This window comes from Topomyia yanbarensis, chromosome 2, assembly GCF_030247195.1.
Source record: "Topomyia yanbarensis strain Yona2022 chromosome 2, ASM3024719v1, whole genome shotgun sequence".
NCBI lineage: Eukaryota > Metazoa > Arthropoda > Insecta > Diptera > Culicidae > Topomyia > Topomyia yanbarensis.
The window spans coordinates 348,515,189-348,539,649 of NC_080671.1; the positions used below are offsets into that span (position 1 = coordinate 348,515,189).

General features: G+C 43.3%; 1 protein-coding gene across 3 annotated transcripts in view; it reads right to left on the reverse strand.

Moving 5' to 3' along the window:
* Positions 1-7,504: 7,504 nt before the first annotated feature.
* The window catches only part of LOC131684186 (protein crumbs), a 144,962-nt gene continuing 128,005 nt past the window's right edge, over positions 7,505-24,461 (reverse strand). For all 3 annotated transcript variants that reach the window (XM_058966840.1, XM_058966839.1, XM_058966838.1), the window contains 5 exons: positions 17,949-19,108; positions 17,756-17,883; positions 17,448-17,692; positions 17,213-17,384; positions 7,505-8,729 (listed from right to left, as the gene is read on the reverse strand). In XM_058966840.1, the coding sequence (XP_058822823.1) occupies positions 8,499-8,729; positions 17,213-17,384; positions 17,448-17,692; positions 17,756-17,883; positions 17,949-19,108 (1,936 nt within the window). In that variant the 3' untranslated portion in view covers positions 7,505-8,498. The remainder of the gene's footprint in view (positions 8,730-17,212; positions 17,385-17,447; positions 17,693-17,755; positions 17,884-17,948; positions 19,109-24,461) is intronic.

The window sequence follows — 24,461 nt, forward strand, 5'->3', positions numbered from 1 at the left end:
AGGGCGGGAGATCCCTGTCAGGTACGCGGGTGGAAGTCCAATCACTTCGACAGCGAAGCTTTCACCGCGGCCCTGGGACTGGAGGCCAACACCGACAGTCTAAGCGGGGATGCGCTGGTAGCCGTTCTAACACGCGCGTGCGACGCCACTATGCCGAGGAAAACCCTGCCAAGAAACGGCAGATGCCCGGTATACTGGTGGAGTGCCGAGATTGCAGCTCTACGATTAGCCTGCCTCAGAGCTAGACGTAGGATACAAAGAGCCCGCACCGAGGATGCAAGAGAGAACCGCTGTGAAGGTTTTCGAGCTGCGAAATTGGCCCTTAACAAGGCCATTAAAAGCAGCAAGAGAGCGTGTTTCGACAACCTGTGCGAGAGTGCCAACGCGAATTCCAAGACCATCACGATTCTGTAGGCATCTCGAGCCACAAGCCTCTGGCCACCTGCACTACGAGACAGTGCGGGCACGGCCGAAATGGTGGCTCCGGTGACGAATGAAGAACTACTCGCAGTGGCTAATTCCCTAGCAATGAACAAAGCTCCAGGGCCGGATGGAGTTCCAAACAGCGCTCTCAAGGCAGCGATCATAGCGAATCCGAACGTGTTCAGGCTAGCTATGCAGAGATGCCTTGACGAGTGCCGCTTCCCCGATAGATGGAAAAGGCAGAAATTGGTGCTGATGCCGAAGCCTGGGAAACCGCCAGGCGACCCATCGGCGTACAGACCAATCTGTCTGATCGACACGACTGGCAAATTGTTTGAGAGGATCATCCTCAACAGGCTAACCCTGTACGCGGAAGGTACGGACGGTCTGTCAAGCAACCAGTTTGGCTTTCGGAAGGGTAAGTCCACAGTGGACGCTCTCAACTCAGTGATAAAAACTGCCGAGATATCGATCCAACGAGAAAAGGCGAGGCATTCGATACTGTGCGTTAGTGACACATGACGTGAAGAACGCATTCAACAGCGCAAGCTGGGATGCCATCGCGCTCTCGTTACACCGGCTTAGCCTACCGGTGGGTCTGTACCGGATCCTGGAAAGCTACTTCTAGAGCCGCGTACTGCTATACTGCCGAGCAGAAAAGGGTTCCGATTACCGCCGGAGTCCCGCAGGGCTCGATCCTAGGCCCGGTGCTATGGAACCTCATGTATGATGGGGTTCTGAGACTGAAGTTCCCTATGTTAGAGGCGAGCTAAAAGTAAGCCTAGCACGGTATGAAAAAGGTGAGCACACAAGTCAGCCTCGCAAGGTACGAAAAAGGTGAGAACAAAAGTAAGCCTCAGGTGGAGTGTTAGAGAGTGAATTAAGGTGCGAGAGAGAGAACACCCAAGTAAGCCTCATACAGGATGTATGAACGCGCAAGCGAGAGTGAGTGAGTACATCAAGTGCAACCATCCCCCCAGAAGCAATACCGAGAGGTAGTCCCTCGGGGGAACCATGAGAGTCCGACACTCCAGTACACCCCGTGTGGTAGCTTGGCATCTACTAATAGCACGTGTACTGGGTTAGTACGTAAATTGTATTCTCCATTGAAAAAAGACGCCGTGCGGTATCCAAGGAAGAATTGAGCCACTTGGCCTTATTCTGCGCGGTGTGTAACGTGAGTTGACTAAACTTACCTTACTTTACGTGACTTTTTCCACTCGATTCTTAGAGTCGACTCGATTGCGGTTAAATGGGCGTCTCACGTCACCCGAAGTGACTCTTCAGATTTGGGTGAGAAAAGTCACGTAGAGTGAGGTGAGATTGTCGTAGGAGGCGACTGAAAGCAGGAGTTCTAAAACAAGGTGTAGTTCCGTGCCCAGGATGCCAGTGCCAGTAGCGCACGGAGCATTTTGGGGTTTTCCCTTACTGTGTTATGCGTATCTCTGACACAGTGGACCATTATTTTCTTCGCAAATCGTGGGAATCAAATAATCGTGTCCCATTTAAACCTGATATGGCTTGCTACAAGCGTTAAAATCCCAACATTCTTGGCGTCCCCAAGTTGCAACAAAGCAATGGTTAGAATCAGTGCGGTAAAATATCAATTTCAAACGAAAATAATCGTTTCAAGTGAAACTTCGAGCCTTTCACTGTAAACATACCACCACTATATCAGTTGAGTTCGGCTGCCGTCTTCGTTTGAGTCACTCAAAGTTCACTGTCAATTGAATAACAGGTTCTAGTCATTTGACGTTTTTGCCTGTTTAGTTTCTATTGAACACCAACCTCACATTAGCACGGTCTCAGCTAATGGAAGTGAACCATTCCAATGAACCACTCACAAATGAATATGAAGGAACACTCACTGACATAAAAATAACTCCGACCAAGATAATAAATAATATAGGGTAAAGGCTATGATAAGACGAGGCAACTCAAGACGGATACAGGTACGAGCATTTTTTCTCTGTATGAGTAAGGTTGTATTTTTTTTCGATGAAGCTGATAAATCAGGAGAATATGAAAAAGAAAAGAATAAAACAAATGACGTAGTGGGCTTTTCTGCTTAACAAACATAAAACAAATTTACTCAAAAATGACAAATGTTCCGAACCTTTCATTCTCTTCTTCTTGGAGAGTTTTCTTTCCTTTCTTGTACCCTGGTGAATAATTGTTGACAGATGACTGTATGCAACTAGCGAGGTTGGCAGTGCAGCCAATTTCTTTGTCATATTTAGATATGTTGCTATAATACACATAATAATGACTGTTTTATTAACTCACATTTCGCCAAAATATATCTGGAACTAATCAATCCAAGATTTTTATCATATACTACATGTTTCTAGCAAATTTGGTCAGCATAACAGCCTATTCATCAGAATCAAATTTGCCACAAACTTTGAAATAGAGATGGACGTACTACCAAAATACAGAAATATACAGAAATCGTATTACTAGTTGCTTTATCTTGTCTTAGGTGTAAACGGGCGAACTCGTTAAAGGTCCAAGATGATAGATAACGGAAATCGATGGTTAGTCATTTTAAATGAAGGCGTAGTTGGTTGAGTGGTAAGCGTGACAGCCACCCATCCCAGTTAGTCTGGGTGCAATCCCAGCCGAGGTCGCTGAGATTTTTCTGAGGTGTAAAATCTTCCTTCGGAAGGGAAGTAAAGCCGTTGCCTAGCAAAAGCAAGTATCGGACTAACGTTCCTTCTGCGATCTACGTTCGGGCCAGGCCGGCGCCGGTTTTGTTCAATAAACACTTTAGGATTACCAGGAGTTGCACATTGAAAGATGTTTCCCTAATCCCAAGCACTACTACTGATTCCCTGTGCAACTTCAGCTAGTCTAGATCGATAACGGAGTAGCAGCTACGGGTGGTCGTACAAGGTCAAGCTCAAGCTCAAGCTCGATGGTTAAAGTCATTTTTAAATCAGAGATGAGGGCAACATGGATACCATTTGAAAGGAGGTTAGGCCATTTTGAAATCCAAGATTGCGGCCTATAGTGACCAAGAAACTGTGAAAACAACTATCAATATGGGTATCATTTAAAATAATCATAAAATACCGTAATTTATGAATTTAGGCCATTTTGAAAACAAAGATGGCGGTTTCGGGTAACCACCACAGTAAAAACCATGATCAATATATATCTATATCGCTTTTGCAATGATGGTCACTAGATGACGGAAACTGATGATTGAGGACATTTTGCAATCAATCAATCCAATATGGCACCTTTTGGTTACCTCAAATCAATAAACCCACCTTCGATATGACCTATTTATAGCATTCATATCGAGCAGAACCTTTTCGAATTCTTTCTGAAAAAAAAGATTCTCGTAGACTATAGACTGTGCTCGTAATGTGTTCCTATATTACCAGTGTGGAAATGTTTTACCTCTTCACCATGTCATCGGAATTGTACACAGGGAACTATTGGTAGAGGTGCAAATAAATAGCTGAATTACATATTTGATTTTAGCAATGAATTTGACAGCTTCGTACAATTATGATAGCATACTGCGGCTATCATATTTCTTTTTCAAATTTTCTTAAATTTGCAGAGTTCAGACGAAAATAATGAATCTACTAATAACAGCTTATTGAAACTGGTTGCAATGAAAAATGTTATTTGGTAGTACGTTCATCTCTATAATATTTTTGTTGCAAATTTGATTCTGATAAATAGGCTGTTATGCTGGCCAAATTTGCTAGAAACATGTAGTATGTGATAAAAATGTTGGATTGATTAGTACCAGATAAATGCGAAATGTGTGTCAATAAAACGGTCATTATTATGTGTATTATAGCAACATATCTAAATATGACAAAGAAATTGGCTGCACTGCCAACCTCGCTAGCTGCATATACTCATCTGTCATCTGGCACAAGAAAGGCATGATAACCAAAAATACGAATCCAGTTGTCTCTTTTTGTCCTAGGTTTACCCGGATCTCATTTGACTGGTGCTCACTGGGGAAATTGAAAGTTGATCTATTCATTTGAGAGGATCAAACGAAGGAGGTTGAATATGAATTGCGACTCACTTGAAAGCAGCGGTGAGTGAAGTGCCATGAACCCAGCTTCAGATTAACAACTGATGCGTTAAATGAATGTGAATGCTACTGCAGACGACTGATTGACTGCGTTCTTTCAGTTTCGATTGAATGAAATGAAATTTTACTGCACTGGTTAGAATAGCACAAATCAATCTCCAGCATAAACGCACAGCAACTATGAATCTACCTCGACTTATACTTCTATAGTGGAAAGTTACTCAACCCTAGAACGTTGCACTAGGGTACAAATGTACCGTACGATTTAATCGCTATTTTCGCAGGTAAAAATGCAAATAAAAGTGTTGTATAAGAGTTATTTGAGTAAACGCAACCCTCCAATTGGGTAAATAAGCTTTAGAGTATTTTGATCGGAATCGATCAAAACGATTAGAGCAAAACAAGAATATGATAAAAGTCAAAAACACGAAACTGGCAAGTGTCATTCGAATTACGACTTCATAGTGAATAGAAATGTTTAAATTTACTGTGCTAAAAGAAAAACCCTAAAGTGAAAGTTATACTCACCGTAAAAAACCTGTGACTTACCTGGTTATATCTGACGACTTACCTGCTGTGGCTGGTCCGGTTCTTCCTACTGCGACTTGGTCCGGTCTCCGCTGGCTGAACCAACTGTTTGTTACCCGTTGAGGAGTTTGGGACATTTTTGGTCTGTCCAAGGACAAACAAAACAAAACAAAAAAAAATGTATAATAGGCTTACAGTGCCCTAATTCATCTTAGCACCTCTATTCATCCCACCTATTTGAACACATTAGTTAGAGCAGTCTCTGCTATCTCTATTCAACGCATTAGCTAAAATAGTAGTATGAATAAGGGTGCGTTGTACTCGACTTTTCGCTTCGCTCTAACGCGAGTATTTTACTTTTTCCAAGCCAGTTTTTTTTATTGATCTGCTTCTTAAGAACGAAGCAAAGATGTTGATACCTATTTAAGCGCAATCCAATCAGTGTAAGCCTAGTTATCAGCGAAATAGTGTGACATTGTGACCAATGAGATGAATAAGGGCACGTCTACCCTACATCATTTTCTTCGTTTTTTCATTGCGAAAAAAGCTGTGTAAGGGAAAGTACGGAATATATTGAATCAATGATACATACATTGGTTTGAACAAAAAAAAGTGAAAAAATCTCGGTTTTGACTTTTTTCACTACAAATTACTCTAACTTTGCGAATTCTCGCCCGATTTGAAAAAAATCAAATGATTCTACAAGTTGAAAAAATGGTCTAGATACGGTAAAAAAATCGAATTTCGATATTTTTGATAAAGTGCAATTATTTGGAATAGTGAAAGTTTAAAAATCGAGTTTTGGAAAATACCGCACAGTGTACCCCACGCCAACTTTGACACCTGCTTCCACGAAGGCTATAAGCAAACTGGCTATACCACCTTTTTCTACTCTTACTAGGAACTCTAAATTGAATTATGGTTAGGGTCCCAGGTCGATAAATGCCGAATTCTCGTCTTCATACGGCTCCAAAGAAGGCGTGGGGTACATTTGTACCCCAGTGCAACGTACTAGGGTTAACACTGTCTTCATTGCTTTCAGCAAGACAGTCATGACTAACCTCTCTCCGATCAAAAATATATATTTTCGATCTTCTTGAAGCCACCCTCAATGTGGTAACATTACACTTCCAAATTCTATTCGATTTCTGTACTTCGCACGTTCCGTCACCTAAAGGTGCGTTTAAACTCGATGAACTACTCAGTCTATAATTTGTTTCAATTTTTCAAATCACTCAATCGAAAGAATGATAATAACTCATTTATTTGTTGGTGCCCTATTTTCAAAGAGCGCAAAAGGAGCCTTCCCCGTATGTATTGTGATCATTACAAGCATTTAAGTAAGTATAATCTAAATGAAATGATTGTTACGAAGTTTGTCGAACAAAATGAATTTTCGGCCAAAAAATTTTTCTGGGTGATCGTGGTACTTTCTAGAAATCAGGTTTCATGGATTTGGTACTTTCTGGAAAATATATTTCTATGGTAACAAAACTTCGGTATTTTATTTACTGGGAAATGGTTTTAGGGAAAATGTTATAGAATCATTTAAACATATGGATTCACATGTGGTAACCCTGAAATGGACATTTAACGATATTGAAAGAATTTCTTTGCCAACAGAAGAAAATTCGAAGTACGTGTACCGTTATTAGGGACCATTCATAAATTACGTAACGCTTTTAGGGGGGGGGGGGAGTGGATTCGAGAAGTTGTTACATATTGTGGCATAGGGGGGAGGGGGAGTAAGCTAGATCGTTACGTAACATGTTTTCATCGAAGAAAAACAAATTTTTTCAAGGAATTTGTTACGTAATAGGGGAGGGGGGGATAACTAAATTTGTGACAATTTGTTACATGGGGGGAGGGGGAGTCAATTTTGGGCAATTTTTGCGTTACGTAATTTATGAATGGTCCCTTACCGTATTTCCATTAGAAATACTGAAATATTAACTAGTTTTAACCCTCCAGCACTCGCGCCGTTTTATTTAGTGCAAAACATTCAGAAACTCTATCGAAATCTTTCAGCACCAGCGTCTGCTCATTCGGGGAGTCACTCACGCGAGAGCCGAAGCATTAATAAAATCCACTTGACTTCGACTACGTCTCTAGCATTACCTTCTTTGTTTCGATTATAGAGGTTTTTAACCTTAGGATTATTTGCCTCTTTTTCGGGTAAGAAAAATCTCTTTAGGAAAATTACAAACCTTTTGTGTGTAGTTGGGAATCGAATCCTGGCGAACCAATAAATTTATTCTTGCAGGTAACCCTAGTGAAAACGACATAGATATAAAAGGAAATGTGGATGGAATTAGGGCTTCAATAAATATCCTTTGTTTCGATTGTTCCACTAAAAGACTCCAACAATATAATTAGGGAAATTTATTGTTAGATATACTGATAACTAGAATGTCTCATAGGAAATATGAGACCCGAAATGAAAGCGTATAGCGGCAAATAAAATAAAAGTCATCGCAATTGTGTGGATTTAAATAATTCTTTATTTTACGCTACACTATCAACGATGTTTTAAAATATCTGCTTCATAACTTACAATATATACTTTACAAACACGCAGCATCCTTGTTTTTTTTCTTTCTCATAGCTACCTACAGATTACTCTGCTACGTAATTAAGTATACTATAGTTAAAATGAAGGCATCAAATTTCCGCTTTAGAGTTTCAGTCTACAGCAAGAGAGGTGTGAGTAAGGTGTTTTCTTTTGTTTGTGCAGCTTCCGCCAAAGAAAGCTGTCAAGGCATGAATCGGTGTATAATTTAGCCTTCTTAAAAAGAATCGAGTCAGAAACCGATTTCACTATGTTTTTATATAGATTATTGCTCTTCGAAACATACGGCACTTGAATTTAGGTGTTTTTCAACAGTCACGTTTTTGGTTGTGTTAATAGTTTCTACACACATGCTAATGGACGGAATTCGCATTGATAGATAACAGTAATTAAAAGCGATTTTAGTTTTTAGGGCATGTTCAGATTCTAATCTCCCGTGATTTTTTTTTTTTCGTCAGGACAGCTTCGATTTGCGTTAAAATACTTGTTTTTGTCTTACCGTATCCTGTGTAGGGGTAGGATTTATATCACAATATTTATTTTATATTTAGTTAAAACTTTGTTGTTTGCCTTTCTATAGATTTTAAGTACAAAAATCCACAACTAGTTCGTTTTTAAGTTGATCCGCAGGATATTATTAAGTATATTACCTTACAAGCTAATTAGTAGTAAATTTAATTTAAGCTGGTTTTCCTACTATGAGTAAAAGTCTGTAGTCTATTCACAATCATGCAACCACGTGGCCATAACAAGATCATTAAAGTTTCATATCTACAAAAACAAACGACACCTGACCGTAGGCTTTTCGAGTTTCTCGCGCATTTTTTTTCTCGACGAAAAATACAAACAAAGCCCGGAACTCACTAAAAGGTACAACAGGGAAACATAAATACGAACGCAGTTCGTAAAACACTAGATGAGTCGTTCTTCGGGCGGTATCTTCAGCATGTTGTCCATTTCCAGTCTTGGGTTGCAGTACTCCTGGGCACTGGGGCTGTACGTACCGCGGGTGGCCCGTTTGTTCCGAGCCATCACCAGTAGTGTACCGATTAGCGCGCCAGCCAGTGCCAGAATGCCTATCACCACGGGGACCACAATAAGAGCAATGTCTGCACCGGTTGTTCCTTCCGCTTCCAGCACAGCCTGTACAGAGAAGAAAGGACAAACGCAAGAGGTGATTTTTAAACTGTTTTGCTTGATTTAAGAGGGTTCGATAGCTCTGGCGTTAAGTGGCTAACCATGCAACCAAAAGAAACGGTAATGCCTGCCGTTCAGCTGGAACCTTTGGTTGCATTGGCAAGTAACCAAGATTGTTAATTTGCTAATCAAAAACGTGGTTAGTGACATGATTAGTGATTACATGCAGTATAACAAATATATGAGTTGCGAAAACTATGTTTATTGAGTCTGTTATTGTTCCCATACCACTAACTAGACAGATCGGCATATTAATGCAACTATATGTTTATACACGATTAACTGATCGTTACTACAGCCAAGTTGTTGGTACCCATGGTACCAGTTAAGTGTAACCAGTTGATGCACATCCGGTAACATCAGGCCATAGTCCGCGCCTACTGCGAGTTGTGCATTTGTTTTAATTGTTATTTTTTTCAAACGTTTTGTTTCGTAATGAATGAAATGAATTCGTACTGGCAGGAAGCCAAGTTATCTCCGTTGGCTTTGCGGAGCATTTTATTTCATTCGGGATTGCAGTTACGACAACCATAAGTGCTTCGATTGCGACCAAGCCAAACACCTTGAAGGATGCTGCGGCAGCGCGAATTTCCGGAAACCTTGGGGCAGATGTAAGAAACAGGATGTCTTAGTCAAAGTGGCAGAGGTTGACGCATACACCGTGTAGCAGCGAAGTAGATTTGTATCTGTTGACCTATTTGGAACGCATATTCGACTGCAACTTTACACGGCATCTGACATCATCGTTACCATCAGGATGATTTGTTCCTATGTTGTCGATAGTTTCAACCTTTGGTCTGTGCCCATGGACACCTTTTGTTGCCACATGTCAGGTTCATCTGTGCACCAACTGCACTTCAGTCGATTTTCTCAAACGTATTAGGCGATGAGCTCGGTTTGTGAAGAAAAACTAAAGTGAAGTCGGAGCAGAAAGAAAATGTCCGATCCGTCTTCTGCCCGAAGCGTCCGGTTGCGTACGCGATGTACGACGCCTTTGAGCAGGAACTCAAACGACTAGAAAAGTTGAACATCATAACCCCAGTCGAATATTCGAAGCTGGCTATTCCGGTCGTCGTCCGCAAAACCAATGGTTCCATTCGAATTTTCGGAGACTTCCATGGGATTGAACGCTGTGCTACAACCAAACCAGTAACCACTCCTCCTGCCGGACGATATCTTCGCCAAGCTGGATAGCTGTAAGGTTCATCCAGATCGATTTGTCCGATGCCTTCTTGCAGATGGAAGTCGACGTAGGTTCCTTACCATCAATACGCATCGTAGTCTCTACTCCTACAACTGCCTCCCGCTAGATGTGAAGATAGCAGTTCTAGCAGCTACTCGATACAATGTTAACCGGTTTATAGTGCACCTGTGGCTACCTCGATGACGTCAACGTTGGCAGAAAAACTGAGGAAGATCACGATCGCAATTTACGGGTTGTTCTCAAACGAATTCAAGATTTTGGGCTCACCATTCGAGTCGGGAAGTGCACCTTTCGCAAATAATAAGTGCAGTACGTGGTTCATATTGTCGACAGTCGCGGATTAAATCCAGATCCGGTCAAAATCGAAGTGATATCCAAGCTGCCACATCCAACCGATCCGGAGTGCTAACATTTTTGGGGCCATCAACTACTACGGCAAGTTTATTTCCAATATGCGCAAACTACGATATCCGCTCGACAATCTTATCAAGGATGATTCGAGGTTCCAGTGAACTCAGAAGTACCAGAGAGCGTTCGAGCAATTCAAAGAAATTCTCTCCTCGGATCTGCTTGTTACACATCATGATCCGAAGCGGAAGATTATTGTCTCAGCCGACGCTTTTTCCACTGGGCTCGGAGCAACGATAAGTCACAAGTTCCAGAGCACTTACGAAAGCTGAACAAGGCTACACTCAGCCGAATCACAAAATGCTCTTCAGATGACATTTTTGTTTGAAAATCGACCACCAGCCTTTGCTCCGTATTTTCTGCTGCTCTATGATTTTGACATCGAGTAGGTGCCCATTCACAAGTTCAGCGACGCAGATTTTCTCTCGAGGTTGATTAACCAGGACTACGTCATCACCAGTCTCAACCTGGAAGAGAATATCAGGTTGGTAGTATCTCATACAGTTAAAGTTTTGCATATCAATTTCAGAGTCGTCGCGCAAAGCACCCAAGCAGACCCACTGTTCCGAAAGGACTACCATCACATTCAGCGCGGTTGGCCGCATTCTAAACTTTCGGAATTCGCCAACCAATGATTCCAAGCGCCAAGGAATCACTCTCCGTGGTAGATGGGTGCATCATGTTTGCAGAATGGTTCGCCATTTTGTTTCTCCACCGCAAGCGATACCTCGATTAGCTCTATTGTGCTCATCCTAGAATAATGATGACCCTCGCTCGAAGTTACTTGTATTGGCTTAGTTTGGATGCTGACATCGTCAACTTCGTCACGGTATGCCAAGACTGCGCGACCGTAGTCAGGTCACCCCGTCACCCCGTGGCCCAAACAGATCGCTCAATGGCGTCCACGTGGTTAATGCCGGTCTAATCGAAGTCGATTATTACCTGATTGTCTTCCACCCAAATGCCCCGTATAACCTTGGAGGTGACCATAAACATTGTCAGTGTTTGTTTGCTCGTCTGTTACACTAGTCACCGAGAACAGAACCTAATTCACGACTACCGAATTCGCCGATTTCTGCATTGAACCGGCATTGAACACCTCACAAAGGCTTCGTTTCATCCCTTAGCCGTTAAAAATTCGAGAGGGGAGAGGATCGATACTGCAAGCACTGGACATATTCCTGTTAACGTACCGAAGTACACCGAACCGGGCTCTGTCAGACCAGAAGTCGTCGAGTTGTTGCGTCCCCCAACGATACGAACTCCAGTGTCACCGGCCGACGACCACACTCAACCAAGGTTCTTCTGGTGGAACGATTCCGTATACGCTAAGCTTTATGGTCTTATCGGTTAAAAAAGGGCTCCTGGTACAGCCGTCGAGAAATCGAAGACGTAATGTATAACGTGTGGTTAGATGATCGCCGAATGCTGCATTCGCATATCAACCAGCTCGGGGTCGCCTAACTGGTGATTCGACACGGAAGCAACCTGCCAATCAAGCCACCTTTCGCCAGTATTCGCCACTCGACATGCTACTGGGTACCTGGAATCTACCAAATCAACCTTCTGGCACACCGACACCGTCGTTTAGTTGCGAGCGGATCTGCATTATCGTCTATCCCGAGCATGCTAGGTTCATCGTCGACCCTTACATCATCTATACCACAGCACGACGTCTCAGCTTTCCCGTCAACGTCTTCAGCATCAGCAACATTAACATCGACCGAATTCGAATCCGCCATCGAAGTGGAATCGGTGGTATATCTGCCCACACGTTCTTCGCGTGCGATTCATCCCTCCAATGCTATTATAGTGACACTGCAGTGCAACAACTAGGATCTACAAAAAGAGATTATAACTACTGGAGGGAGCAAAGCGCTACAGTCTCCATGTATTCACAGACTGAAACATGGGGTCTCGCTCTAGCTCTAGTATCCCATTACTTCGACATTTGTGTACCCAGGGCAATATATGTCAACCTAATGGGCCTAGCATATGTAAGAGCGATATAGTAAATCATCAGTGTTAACAGCGGCATGCGACCTCTAGTAGTTATAATCTCTTGATCCACAGAGGTTAAGGGCAGTGCAGCTAATCTGCAAACAAGCAATGCCATACCCCCACGTAATAAATCAGCAGACCATATATTTGAGAGTCAGCAGCGAGCCTAGAAACGAGGACTGAAAACCTCCCAGCTGATTCCTTTTACCTTATGAAATCGGTTCAGGCAGTGCTAGGAAACGACTACAGATGTCTTGTAAGCGCACCAGAGGAGGCAAGAGGATTCAGCTATGTGCTTAGAACCCGATCTAAGAAACGCTTTAAGTCCTTATAGCAGCTGGATCAGTTTATAAGGGACTCGATCAAACGGTGGGGGTCATTCCCCATAGAGCCCTTAATATAGTACAGGTTGTCAACTATGGTCCTGATACCAAAAACGTCGAAGAAACCCGACTTCTGAAAGAGCTGAAGACTCATGGGGCTACGAATGTTCGATGAATAACTTAATTGTTTGGTGGTAACTCGACCAACATACCACTGGTCATTTTGTCTTCTAGTACAAGTGATCAACGGTCTACTTCCGTTCGTACAATCCCCTGCCGATGATGTGCCTCAAATGCGGTTGTTTCGGGACCGGTAGTCGTTTCTGCCCAATTTCGGCGTAAACCCAATGCATTGTTGCAGGTTGAGGTGCACGAAGGCTTCCTTTAGCCGCTTTTGATTAATACCAACCAAGGACCTTACCGATGCAATTGCCTTCACCAGGATGTCAAGTAGTGCCATAAACATTTTATCATTGACCCGATGCGTCTACAATGGACTACAATGTGCTACCGAATAACTTGACTAGGTTTTGGTTGGAGGAGTCGAGGAAGCTGACCATTCACATAATCTTCAAGCTATCCTTCGGTACATCAAAGAATTCGACACCAGAGGGGCATCTAATTGACGAATCCATCAGTAGCATGCTAGCACCAGCCGACGTATCAGGAGTTTGAAAGATTATAGAGGAACTAAATTATTAGGGGATAAACAAAAACATGTTGAAGGTTGGCATTATACAGCAGATTTCAGTTGATTGTATATGTAGCGCGAATGCCGGAAGATAGATTGGCTAATATTGTTCAGTTCCAAAGAGCTTGAACGGGAACGAGGGTAGTGGTGACTACAACCGTGGATGTATAGTCGGTTGGTTCAGAGCCCCCTAAGAAGAAGTCGGCAGCTATCCGTCTAGATTTTGGCAGCTTTCCGTCAAGATTTTGGCATTCAAAATTTTTAAAATTGTGCTGTCAGAATTATAATTCGACCAGCTATGACTCTGCAACAATTTAGCCTGAATTTCATTACGATGTGTATTAAGTGCACTGTGCTACTTCCGGAGGGTTAAAACAAAATGAAATAAAAGAACCAATCGGACCAGTTTCAGTTGTGCGTCAAAGCTATCGATGTCGATGAAACAGATGATTTCCATTTCAGGACTCAGCGAATTTCCTTCGGTGTTTCTGAAAAGTCGCGTCGATATTTTGGTAACTCTGCTTCTTCGCATCTTTCAATCATATTTTGTCAGTGCCATTTTTCCATCTTGCTGGAAATCTGCAAACATGTTACCATACCTTAAAAAGGAAAATAAGTGGGACTACTATAACCATCGTGGAATAACTTTATTGAGCTTTGTCTCGAATTGATAATAATGGAATAAATTTTGGCTCCATTCAATGAGTATCTAATCGACAATCAATATGGCTTCACTTCTGGTCGTTGAACAGCGACTGACCCGCCGTATCTGATATCCTACATAACAGGGATTATGCGCGCTCAAACTGATATTATTTACACCGACCTATTTACCGCTTTTGATAGAGTGAACTATGATCTATCATCATTGACATAGTGGCCGAACTATCCTGGTACTCCGAATCATGTATTTTAGATTTCCAGGTTACTCGATCTTGGGCCGCCATCCTCCGCACACGTATTTTCAACTGTACACATCCAGCAAGTGCAGGGTTTGCCCAGAACTCAACAACCTCTTCCAGGTTCTGTGTTGATCATAACTTTCGCTAGTCTTTATTTCGGCATTCGTACATGTCCAGCCCATTATAGTCTGCCGCCATTTATCAGCCTTCCAATGTCAGCATTGGGTACCGGTACAACTCGTGGTCTGCGCCATTCTATATTTTCTACTGTGCCACCGAGTATTGAACACAGAATTCTTCTCTCAAACACACCGATCACTCGATAGTCTGCTTCCTTATACGCTCATGCCTTATAGCCAGAGCAACAGGGAGTATAAGCGATTTGTATAGAGCAAGTTTTGTGCGCATCTGTAGGCTACGGGACTTAGGCCTACCTCACTCTCTAATAGCTACCATGTATGTTATCTCGTCAGAGTTTATAGTCAGTCCGATTCTTGAGCTTCCCTTTTAAAAGGCTTCTTTTCCTTTACTCTGCGATCAACGCCAATGATGTCGATCGTCCGCGTATCCATGAAACATGTAAGATCTCGTAATAATGGTTTCGTTCCTTTGCACATAAGATCTTTGTATCGCACCTTCAAGCGCTATGTTGAACAATAAATTACAGAGTGCAGCGCCTTGCTTCAGCTATCTTGAAGCTGGATTTTGACCCATCAAGGCCATATTTTGATGAATCAGATTAATTTGTAGGAAAACCACGTTCAAGCATTTTCTGCCACAGTTCGTTTCGCTGAATCGTATGCCGCCTTAAATTCCACAAAAAGATGGTGAGTTCGCAGTTGTCTTCCCGGAATTTAGCCAGAACTTGTGGCAGTGTTAACATTTAGGCCGCCATTGATCGTGCTTACCGCAAACCCGCTTTGGTATTCGTCAACAAAAAAATCAGCTAACGGCGCAGATTGCTAAATAGAACACGAGGGAACACCTTATAGGCGATATTGAGAATGGTTATGCTTAGATAGTCATTACACTCAAGTTTGTGGCCCTTCTTGAAGATAGGGCATATGACGCCATCCAACCAGTCCGAAGGAATTTCTTTTTCCACCTAGATCATTCCGATCACGCAGTGGATTGCTTCGTACAGCCGGTTACACTTGACTTTAAATAGATCGGTCAGGGTTTCGCACTTCTCAACGGCCTTACCGTTGTTCAGGGTCCCGATGAACGTTTCACATTTCATCTAGTTTGGATGAATCCACAGATTGTTCATCATCTCCAACCTTGATTCTATTTGTGCCTTCTCTACTTGGTTGTCCATTCAATAGCAACTCAAAGTGTTCCTTCCACCTGGCAGCTACTCTTGTACGATCTGTCAACAGATTCTCGTCTCGGTCGTTAATCATAACTGGCGTCGGGGTGCTTTTCCACGAACCACGATCAAACAATCGCTAAAATGAAGAAATTTGGAATAAACGGTAGTTTTTGCAGATGTTTAGGTCCTAGCTCACAGATCGAGATGTAATTGTCGTTGGAGATTGCCAGGCACCCACATTTACTTCTACATCAGGAATAGCCCAGGGAAGCTATTTGGGACCGTTGATGTTTTAGCTCTACTTCAATAATGTGTCTTTAGTGCTGTAGACCCCTCATAGGTCCTTCACATGCTACTTCAGAATGTTTCGTCTCATCCGCTCAATCGAGGATTGGAGATTTCTTGGACAATAGCTTGAAACTTTTGCTGGTATAGCAACAACCGCCAGTGTGTAAATCCGAAGAAGTGCTCGGTGATCTCATTCTTACAAAAGGCATTTTGGTAGAGCTCTGCCTGCCAGACACCACCACTATTTTTATGAGGTTCACCTAACTTTCAATCAATGGTGCGTGATTCGGACCACAACCTAGGAGCGGGGAAATACTGCCTATACGACAGTAATCGCAATCGAAGTGTACTAATCTATCAGCAAGTTTAAGTTGGGAACTACTTTGATAACGTCGTTCGAATAAAACGAACCATCCACGAGAAGATCCCATTTTTATGTGATTGAAGAAAAGCTTTTTTAAGATTAGCGGCAGTAAAGTTTTGTCATCTGATTTTTTAGGGCAGTGGAATAGATTTTTATTTTTAAGGCAATGAAGTTTCGCCATTCTTAATGTATAATATAAAAAGGCGAGCCTCTGAACAACTGATTGGCTCATTGCTCAAAGTGAAGGAAGAGAATAAACGGTTTATTTAAGTAAATTGTAGCATAAACCTCGCGTTCTACTTAATTACTTTCCGTTTATCATTTCTCCCACGACAAGGATTTCAACGTGCTGATTTAACCAAATAGTAAAGATTCCAGTTACTGTTTAGTAGTTGTAATGTATAATACCTTATCCAAAAAATCTGCCTCATCTAACTTGAATAAGTTAGACATAGGAACACAGTCATGCACTTATAATAAGAAGGTTAGATTATGATGGCAAATAGAGTTAGTTCTTAGAATGAAATTGAAAGTTTATATACATGTTTGATATTGAGAAAGATTTTTATGTATGGGTCAAAAAGAAAATAACACTCCCCACAATCTTATCGACATAGTAGTAGACCGTATCCAAATAGTGTATTTGAGTGATTATAGTGCCGTCCTATAAAAGAAGAATGAAACATGAAGGTGTAATGTTTGCCTAATGAAGCTAGACAGCAATCAATGGTAAAGAGGTGGACCAACACAGGTATTTGAGTTGAGCATTTATCTAAGATCTACGAACAACGCAACATTCCAGGGCATTTAATAGCTCAAGTATAGATTCAACTCAGCAGTGAATTGGTCCATTTCTTGCCCAGATCAGTTCTCTTCAAGCGGTGATGAAGCGTGATCCAGCAGAACAAAAAGCTCCTACTTAAGAACACCACATACCTGTTCAGAGCAGTTGATTCCTGTAAATCCGGTGGTACAATTACAATAATACCGATAGTCCTTGTCGCAGTCTTCTATGCAAATCCCGCCATTTTCACAAGTATTGGGATTCTCGCGACACGGATCGATTTGAGCACAATCTTTTCCGCACATTCCTTCGTCACACTGACACCTGGAATGAGAATCACACATGTTTATATCATCTAGACCGCATCAGCTCACATATCGCAGCTACCTGAAGGAACCCCGCGTATTTATGCACAGACCACGGCCTCCGCATTTTATTCGCTCCTCGTAGCATTCATCAATATCCGCTTCACAGTTGAGACCCTCGAACCCTGTACCCGAACAGTTGCACCGATATATGTTGATAAAATCGATACATTGACCACCGTTTAGGCAAGGGGCCGATTCGCATTCATCTATTTCGATTTCGCAGAAACGTCCTGTATAGCCGGGTGTACACCGACAAATGGGAACCTGTGAAACGAAAGTAAAACCTTCAATCCACTATTCTCATGTTCATAAGAGAGAAATACTTACGTTCTCGTCGTTGGCGATGCAAACTGCATCGTTGCGACATTCTTCGAGCAGGCAGAATGGGGTGTCGCATAGTGGTCCAGCAAATCCGGTCTTACACGAACAAGTAAAATTATTACCTGTTGTTGAATCTGAAAAGTAACAAACTCATTTAGATCAGCATATTCATCTGTATGTATTCTCCGTTGGAACTTACTAAAGCCATCAATGCAGACCGACCCATTCCTGCACGGTTGATTCTCACAGGTCACCAACCTAAACGTGTCGCACTGTAATCCTGCGTATTCCTCCGTACATTGGCACTGGTAACCTGCCACAAGATCGGTACAAGTACCACCATTATGACACGGATTCGACATACATTCGTCGATTTCGAATTCGCATAGATCTCCTTCGTAACCTTCAAGACACCGACAGGTGAAGCTGGCCACTCCGTCAATACAAGTCGAGTTGTTAGTACAGTTGGCGGTCAAACATTCGTCGATATTTTGCGAACAGTCATCACTTTCATAACCCGCGGGACAATCGCAGGCGTACTTCTCAGATGGATTGCTACATATGCCTCCGTTCTTGCAGGACTGCTGGAAGCACAACATACACCCTTCCTCTGGTTGACTAGAGTTGAGATTGAAATGAGGACCGGTAAACTGGAACGTGTCCGGGTATATCACGTCGTGCGGGAAATAAGGTAGTAAGTAACCACCGACTCGGGTTTCTCCGAGACATCCCTTGAATGTAGATCCCTTATCGATTCCACCGTTCACTACGGAGTTATTTTCAATACCCGCATTGGCGGGCATTCCACCCACGTAGATGAAGTGTCTTCCCGAGAACAGATGTTTGAACGCTAAATAATCAATATTAACTGAGATGCTCGGCTGAGGATCCAACGTCGTTTCCCATCCCTTCCATCCAGCTTCCAATTTACCATTCGAAGTGACCATAATGAATACCGTGTGCCACCCGTAGTTGTCATCATCTTCATACTCGAAACGGTTCTGTTCGGGTAAGTCCATCGAAAGTCGCCACGAGATGGTCACCAGCTTCCTGATGGTCGAAATTTCAAAGTACATATCACTATCCTGCACGTACAGCAGAGTTCCACCGAACTTGGTTCTGTAGGAGATCTCAATCGTGTCCATGTTGCTGTTGTCCTTCGGATTGTGCAGCAGATCGGTAGTACCCGGATTGAAAGAGAATTTGAGCGGTTCATTGTCATCGTGGAAGGTCATGTTTGAGATACATTCGTAGCCGGTATCCAGGTTTTGGCAAGTGGCATTTTGAGGACACTTTTGTAGCTCGCAGAACTGTATCTCCTGGCAAAGTTTACCTTTGTAGCCGCGAGGGCAGGTGCACCTGTTAAGTAGAGGATAAAAGGTGAATTATTACAAGTTCCAGAAATAGGCGAGGCAGGGAACGAGGGTTGCTGGATGTGTTAAACCTATAAACTACCCTAGGGAGGACTCCAACGAAAGGCTTGCAGAAGAAGAAAAAAACATTTTACGACAAAATATCTCTGGTTCACCAGTCTTGAAGGTGATTCGGTTTAGTTTATTAGTTTGTATATATGCTGCCGTGACAATCCAATAATTTATGGTAATCTGACAGTTAAACACACATTGATCATAAATTGTTCGACTTCAAACGCATCGTATCAAGAAATAGAATAAAATAATCAACCCTCCCGTGTCGACCCTAACCGGGGATGTTCCGGGCGGCATCGACTCAAAAAAAAACGCAAAACCAACGCTACAACAGCCCCAGATGGTATAGATGAACCAAAAGTCTCACTATCCTGCGACCAAAGCACAGTAGCGGGTTGTTCTTGGCTCTAATCAACCAAACTACGCGGCAATCACCAAACAATAGCAACAACATTTACTAGTCGTAACAAAGCAAACAGCCCTCCCGCGTTGGCCCTGACTGGGGGGTTCCTCCGATGCACCCCCGGCGGCTGTCGGCGCGGGCCCGGACAAGGACCAGATCACGAAACTGCCCCTAAACTATTCCAGTCAACACTCGTCAAACAGCACTTTGCCGTCAACTAGCCGAACAGAAATCAACAACCCAGCTAGTACCTAGAGCCTAATCACCAAGAATACCTACCAAATAACTGCAACACCAAACCCCAACCGTCAGGACAACAGCAATACAAACCATCGGCTCCGCAACCCAAACTCCAATTCTTCTACAAGTCTTCATAGCTCCATAGCGCGCAACAGTCAATTCAGCTTTCACTACCCTCCAGTGAAACCTGAATGGTCTTGCGTGCCTTGGTGATCTTCTTGTAGCTCGCACATATCCGATATGTATTGCTTTGCAAGAAACTCACATCAGGGCAGAATTGGACCCCTCTCTCTGACTCGGCAACAAATGTGCATCATCCAGACGGAGCAAACATTTATCAAACCATCGGCCTTGGCATCAGGGCTGCATCCTGTCGGCGCCCGCACAACTCGATACTGACTTGACAACTGTTGCGCGAGCAATCTCTTTCCATAGAACTATTGCACCCATAGATCCACTGGAGATCGCTAACGAATTGGGGAGTTACTGCTCGTCGTTATCCGCTGATACCACTGCACAACCACCCTTTGTTAATCGCAAGAGAAATCCGTAATCTCATCTTATACTTTCCGTCGAAACTCAAGACAGGTATTTAATAAACCCTTCCCTGGTCGGAACCTAAACGGAGCTAAACCAGGCTTTCAGATTTACTCACGGACATGCAGTTGGTCTAGATGGTATCGGTTACCCACTCCTAGGGCATGTACCGCCGTTCGCCAAGAGAACATTATTATTTTCCACAAAAAATGCGAGGATATACGACCGCCAAAAGATTTCCATCCTATTGGCATAATATCCGAATATTGAAAAAAAAACAGGGAGTGCATGGTTAATAGAAGGCTGATATCCTTCCTAGACATCCTTGGAAATGGTGGGGAAAATCGAGTTTCCAGCGACGAGCTCCTTATAGTGGCAAAAGAGCTGAAAGCGGAAAAAAGCTCACAGAGCGGACACTGACAACTGCGATCCTGGCAATACCGGACAAGTTCAGGATAGTCCTACAGAAATGCGTGGACGATGACTACTTCCAGGATAGACGGCAGATCCAGAGGCTGGTGTTGCTACCAAAACCAGAGAAACAACCAGGAGATTTAGCATCGAATCGTCCTATATGCCTACTGGATACTCTTGGGAAACTTCTGGAAAGTGTCATCCTCAACAGGCTGACGACCTACGCTGAAAGTGAGTGCGAACTATCGCAGAGGCTGGACGTTCCGGAAAGGAAGATTGATGCCATCCGCACAGTCATCGAGAGCGTGGAGAAATCAAAAGATGTGGTAACGATCGACGTCAAGAACGCGTTCAACAGTGCCAAATGGGGGAGGGGGCGATCGTCGTAGCGCTGCACAGAATGCGGGTTCCGGATTATATGTGTAAGGTTCTGAAAAGTTACTTCCAGTACCGAGTACTAGTCTACGAAACGAATATGGGGAATAGGTCGATTAGGGTCACGGCGGGAGAACCTCAGGGCTCCATACTCGGTCCAACGCTCTGGAATATAATGTACAACAGAGTGTTAACACTGGAACTGCCTAGGGGAGTTCAGATCGTTGGCTTTGCAGATGATGTTGTCCTGACGATAACCGGCGAGATCCTTGAGGAGGTGGAGATGTTGACGGCAGAGACAATAGGCATCGTGGAAACCTGGATGACTGACGTCACGTTTCAGTTGGCTCACCACAAGACCGAAGTAGTACTGGTCAGCAAACGTAAACGAACCCAGCGTGTCGTGATAAGCATCGGGGGACAATCCATCCCAACGATGCGTGCGCTGAAGCACCTGGATGTGATGGTCGACGATCGGTTAAATTACTACAGCCATGTCGACTATGCATGTGAGAAGGCTGCGAGAACAACTAACACATTGGCAAGGATTACGCCGAATCACGGAGGAGCGCTGAACTCAAAGCGGAACTGGTCGAAGTTGACAAGAACGTTTCGCCCACTGGCAAAATCGAAGTGTCGAAGAGATGTGCCACGACGAGCGTATCTGGGACGCTGTCAACAGAGTGGATACGAGTATACTCACCGAGCTGCAGAGGAAGTGGCGAAGGGACCAAAAAAGTAGCGCCATTGGCTAGAAAGCCGCCGTTAAACTACAAATCGGGATTTGAGAGAAATTACGTGCAGGGAACTCTCCGTCGGTGTAGACTAGGCCCACCACCGGGGACCACCCAAGCAACACTTGCAACATGTAATGGCCGCGGTTTGTGCATAACCATAAACTTTTGCTGGTGCGCTTTTTTAGTTGCTGAATCAGTTGAATAATGGTTTGTGTACGCTTCTTTTCAACGAATTTTGTTGTAGAAACTGCTAGTCAACAAGTGGTGCTGCTTGGGCAGTTGAGTAATACGCAACAAGGCACCGGGTTCAGGTCGTCGGAGCGCCAGTGGACGTCAGACGTTACCGGAATCGCCGGCCAGAGATAAAACCGAGTAGACCGCGTCGAATAGCTAGTTGTGGCTTGTTGAGACGCCAGTGAACTGGAAGCTACATTCCAGGGCTAGGTTCCCCGCCGGGGACTAGACCGAGTAGACGAAGTGGGGAGCTAAATGGTTCACGAAAATGAACATCGGCATCGGGAGCAATATACCGTCGGTAAATTCACGGTAGGTTAGATTCGCCGCCGTGGGCTACTCGACAGAATCGTGACGAAAAGGGCAGCTACTTGGATCACGAAACAAACATCGGTATCGAGAGAAATTCCGTTGCCGGGGAACTCTCAGTCGAAGTAGGATAATATTCGAGTTGATCTCGATAAATCTGGGAGCTAAATGGTTCAAGGAAGCGGGTATCGGTGTCGGAAGAAATTCAATCGATCGGAGTAGGGTGAGCTCACCGTCGGAGAATATCCAATTAGATCGTGATAAGGCCGGGAGGTGAATGACTCACGGAAACAGGAGCTAAATGATTCAAAGGACGGCTCACGGGGACGAGAGTAAAACGGCGACATAGTGAAGCTCAAAGGTCGAGCCAGTGAGACTTCGAGATAGAGCAGAAGAAAGAGGCGCGATGAAAGCACAACCAGCCCCCCGCGAAGTAATACCTTGATGTAGTTCCGTGGGGAAGAAGGGCGTAAAGAGTGTTTTAGTGGTTAGGCACGAACGTGAGTCGTGAGCCCCACACACTACAGGCCAGGTTTTTGAAGCTTTTTAAGCTATAATATAAAAAAACAGATATTTGCCGTATTGGACAAACTGAATCGAATGGATATACTCGGCCCTTAGGGCCTAGGTTAATAAGTCGGTTTTCAGAGGAATTGGGATATCTTTCTATTGAGAAAAGCCAAAATTGATTAAATATAACTTGCACCTGATTTACGCTGGGGCAACATCAGCACTTTGGATGTGCAGTAAACTTTTCGGGAAACCTTGAGACTCTAACTGAGTGTTACCTATTGGCCCTAGTTGACCATTATTAGACAACGACTGCCTTATTCTAAGTGGCTCTAAGTTAAATAAAAACAATCAGAATTTATTGGCTCGATTGGCATGTTATTCGGAGATTTGTGTCTAACCACGTCGTTTAATAATTTTCCCGATGTGAAAGGAAAGGGAAATGTAAGAAAGAGGCAGGAAAATGCAAAATGGCAATACAAAAGCATATCCTTCAGTTTTAGCTTCATGTACGCAGGTTCGTCTATGTATGGAGAACCTAAAATCCGGATACGCAATTCCATTACTACAAGGCAAATTAACAAAGAACACATGAATAATACTCAACACGCTGAATTATAGCCATGTGATAATTGAGTTGGCAATATCCAGTCAAACTAGAATACTGCAATTATGCTTGGAAAAAGGTAACTAATTCTGTAACATTGTCGGACTGACACCCGGAAGAAAAGTTTTTGTTTGAACGCAAATTTGCAAACTACGTCTGTCGTTGCGTCTGTCCTTGATAATTTGTCCGCTAATACATTTCCAGTAATAACGGAATTAACGGATGCCTATAAAAGGTAAATAGTATTGGAAATGCTGAGTTCTTCGATTTGAATCTCGTATCTGCATTTCAATCTCGTATCTGCTGAACTAAGTGCATTTAGAACAACCATGATTGTCAGAGTAATAAATAAGTTCTTTTGCCGTAAATTCTCGGTTGATGTTGAAGGCCATACAGAATCTCGAATATTTCTGCTTGGAATACGGTGTAGTATCTACCAAGCGAATTATATTGGTCTAATCTCATTTCAGCACAGTAGATACCAGCAGTAGCTCGGCCCTCCAATAAGGAATCGTCAGTGTAACAAACTACGAATTCTTCAAATTGTCGCTCCATACAGCAGAACAACCATAGCACGAGGAGGAAGTCTCACATTTAATGTTTTAAAAGGACCTTACAGTTCACTCTTGTGTGGCCAGAGGCACGATCTATTCGCCTACTGTACCAGGGTCCAGTAACCTTAAAACGGTATGCACAAAAAAGTGCTGCTTGTTTCCGAATCACATATAGTGATTTAATGTTCCAGAGTGCTTCTAGAGCAGTAGGTGTTGTCATGACCGCACCAGTTATCTCCATCAGGACCACCCTCTGAAGATTTGCTGGATGGTTCTGACTTATCCCCTCTGCCACAACACAACGCATCCGTATGCGTCTAACAATTGTTGTGTGATCCAATGAATGTACTTGGGTTTGAGTCCTC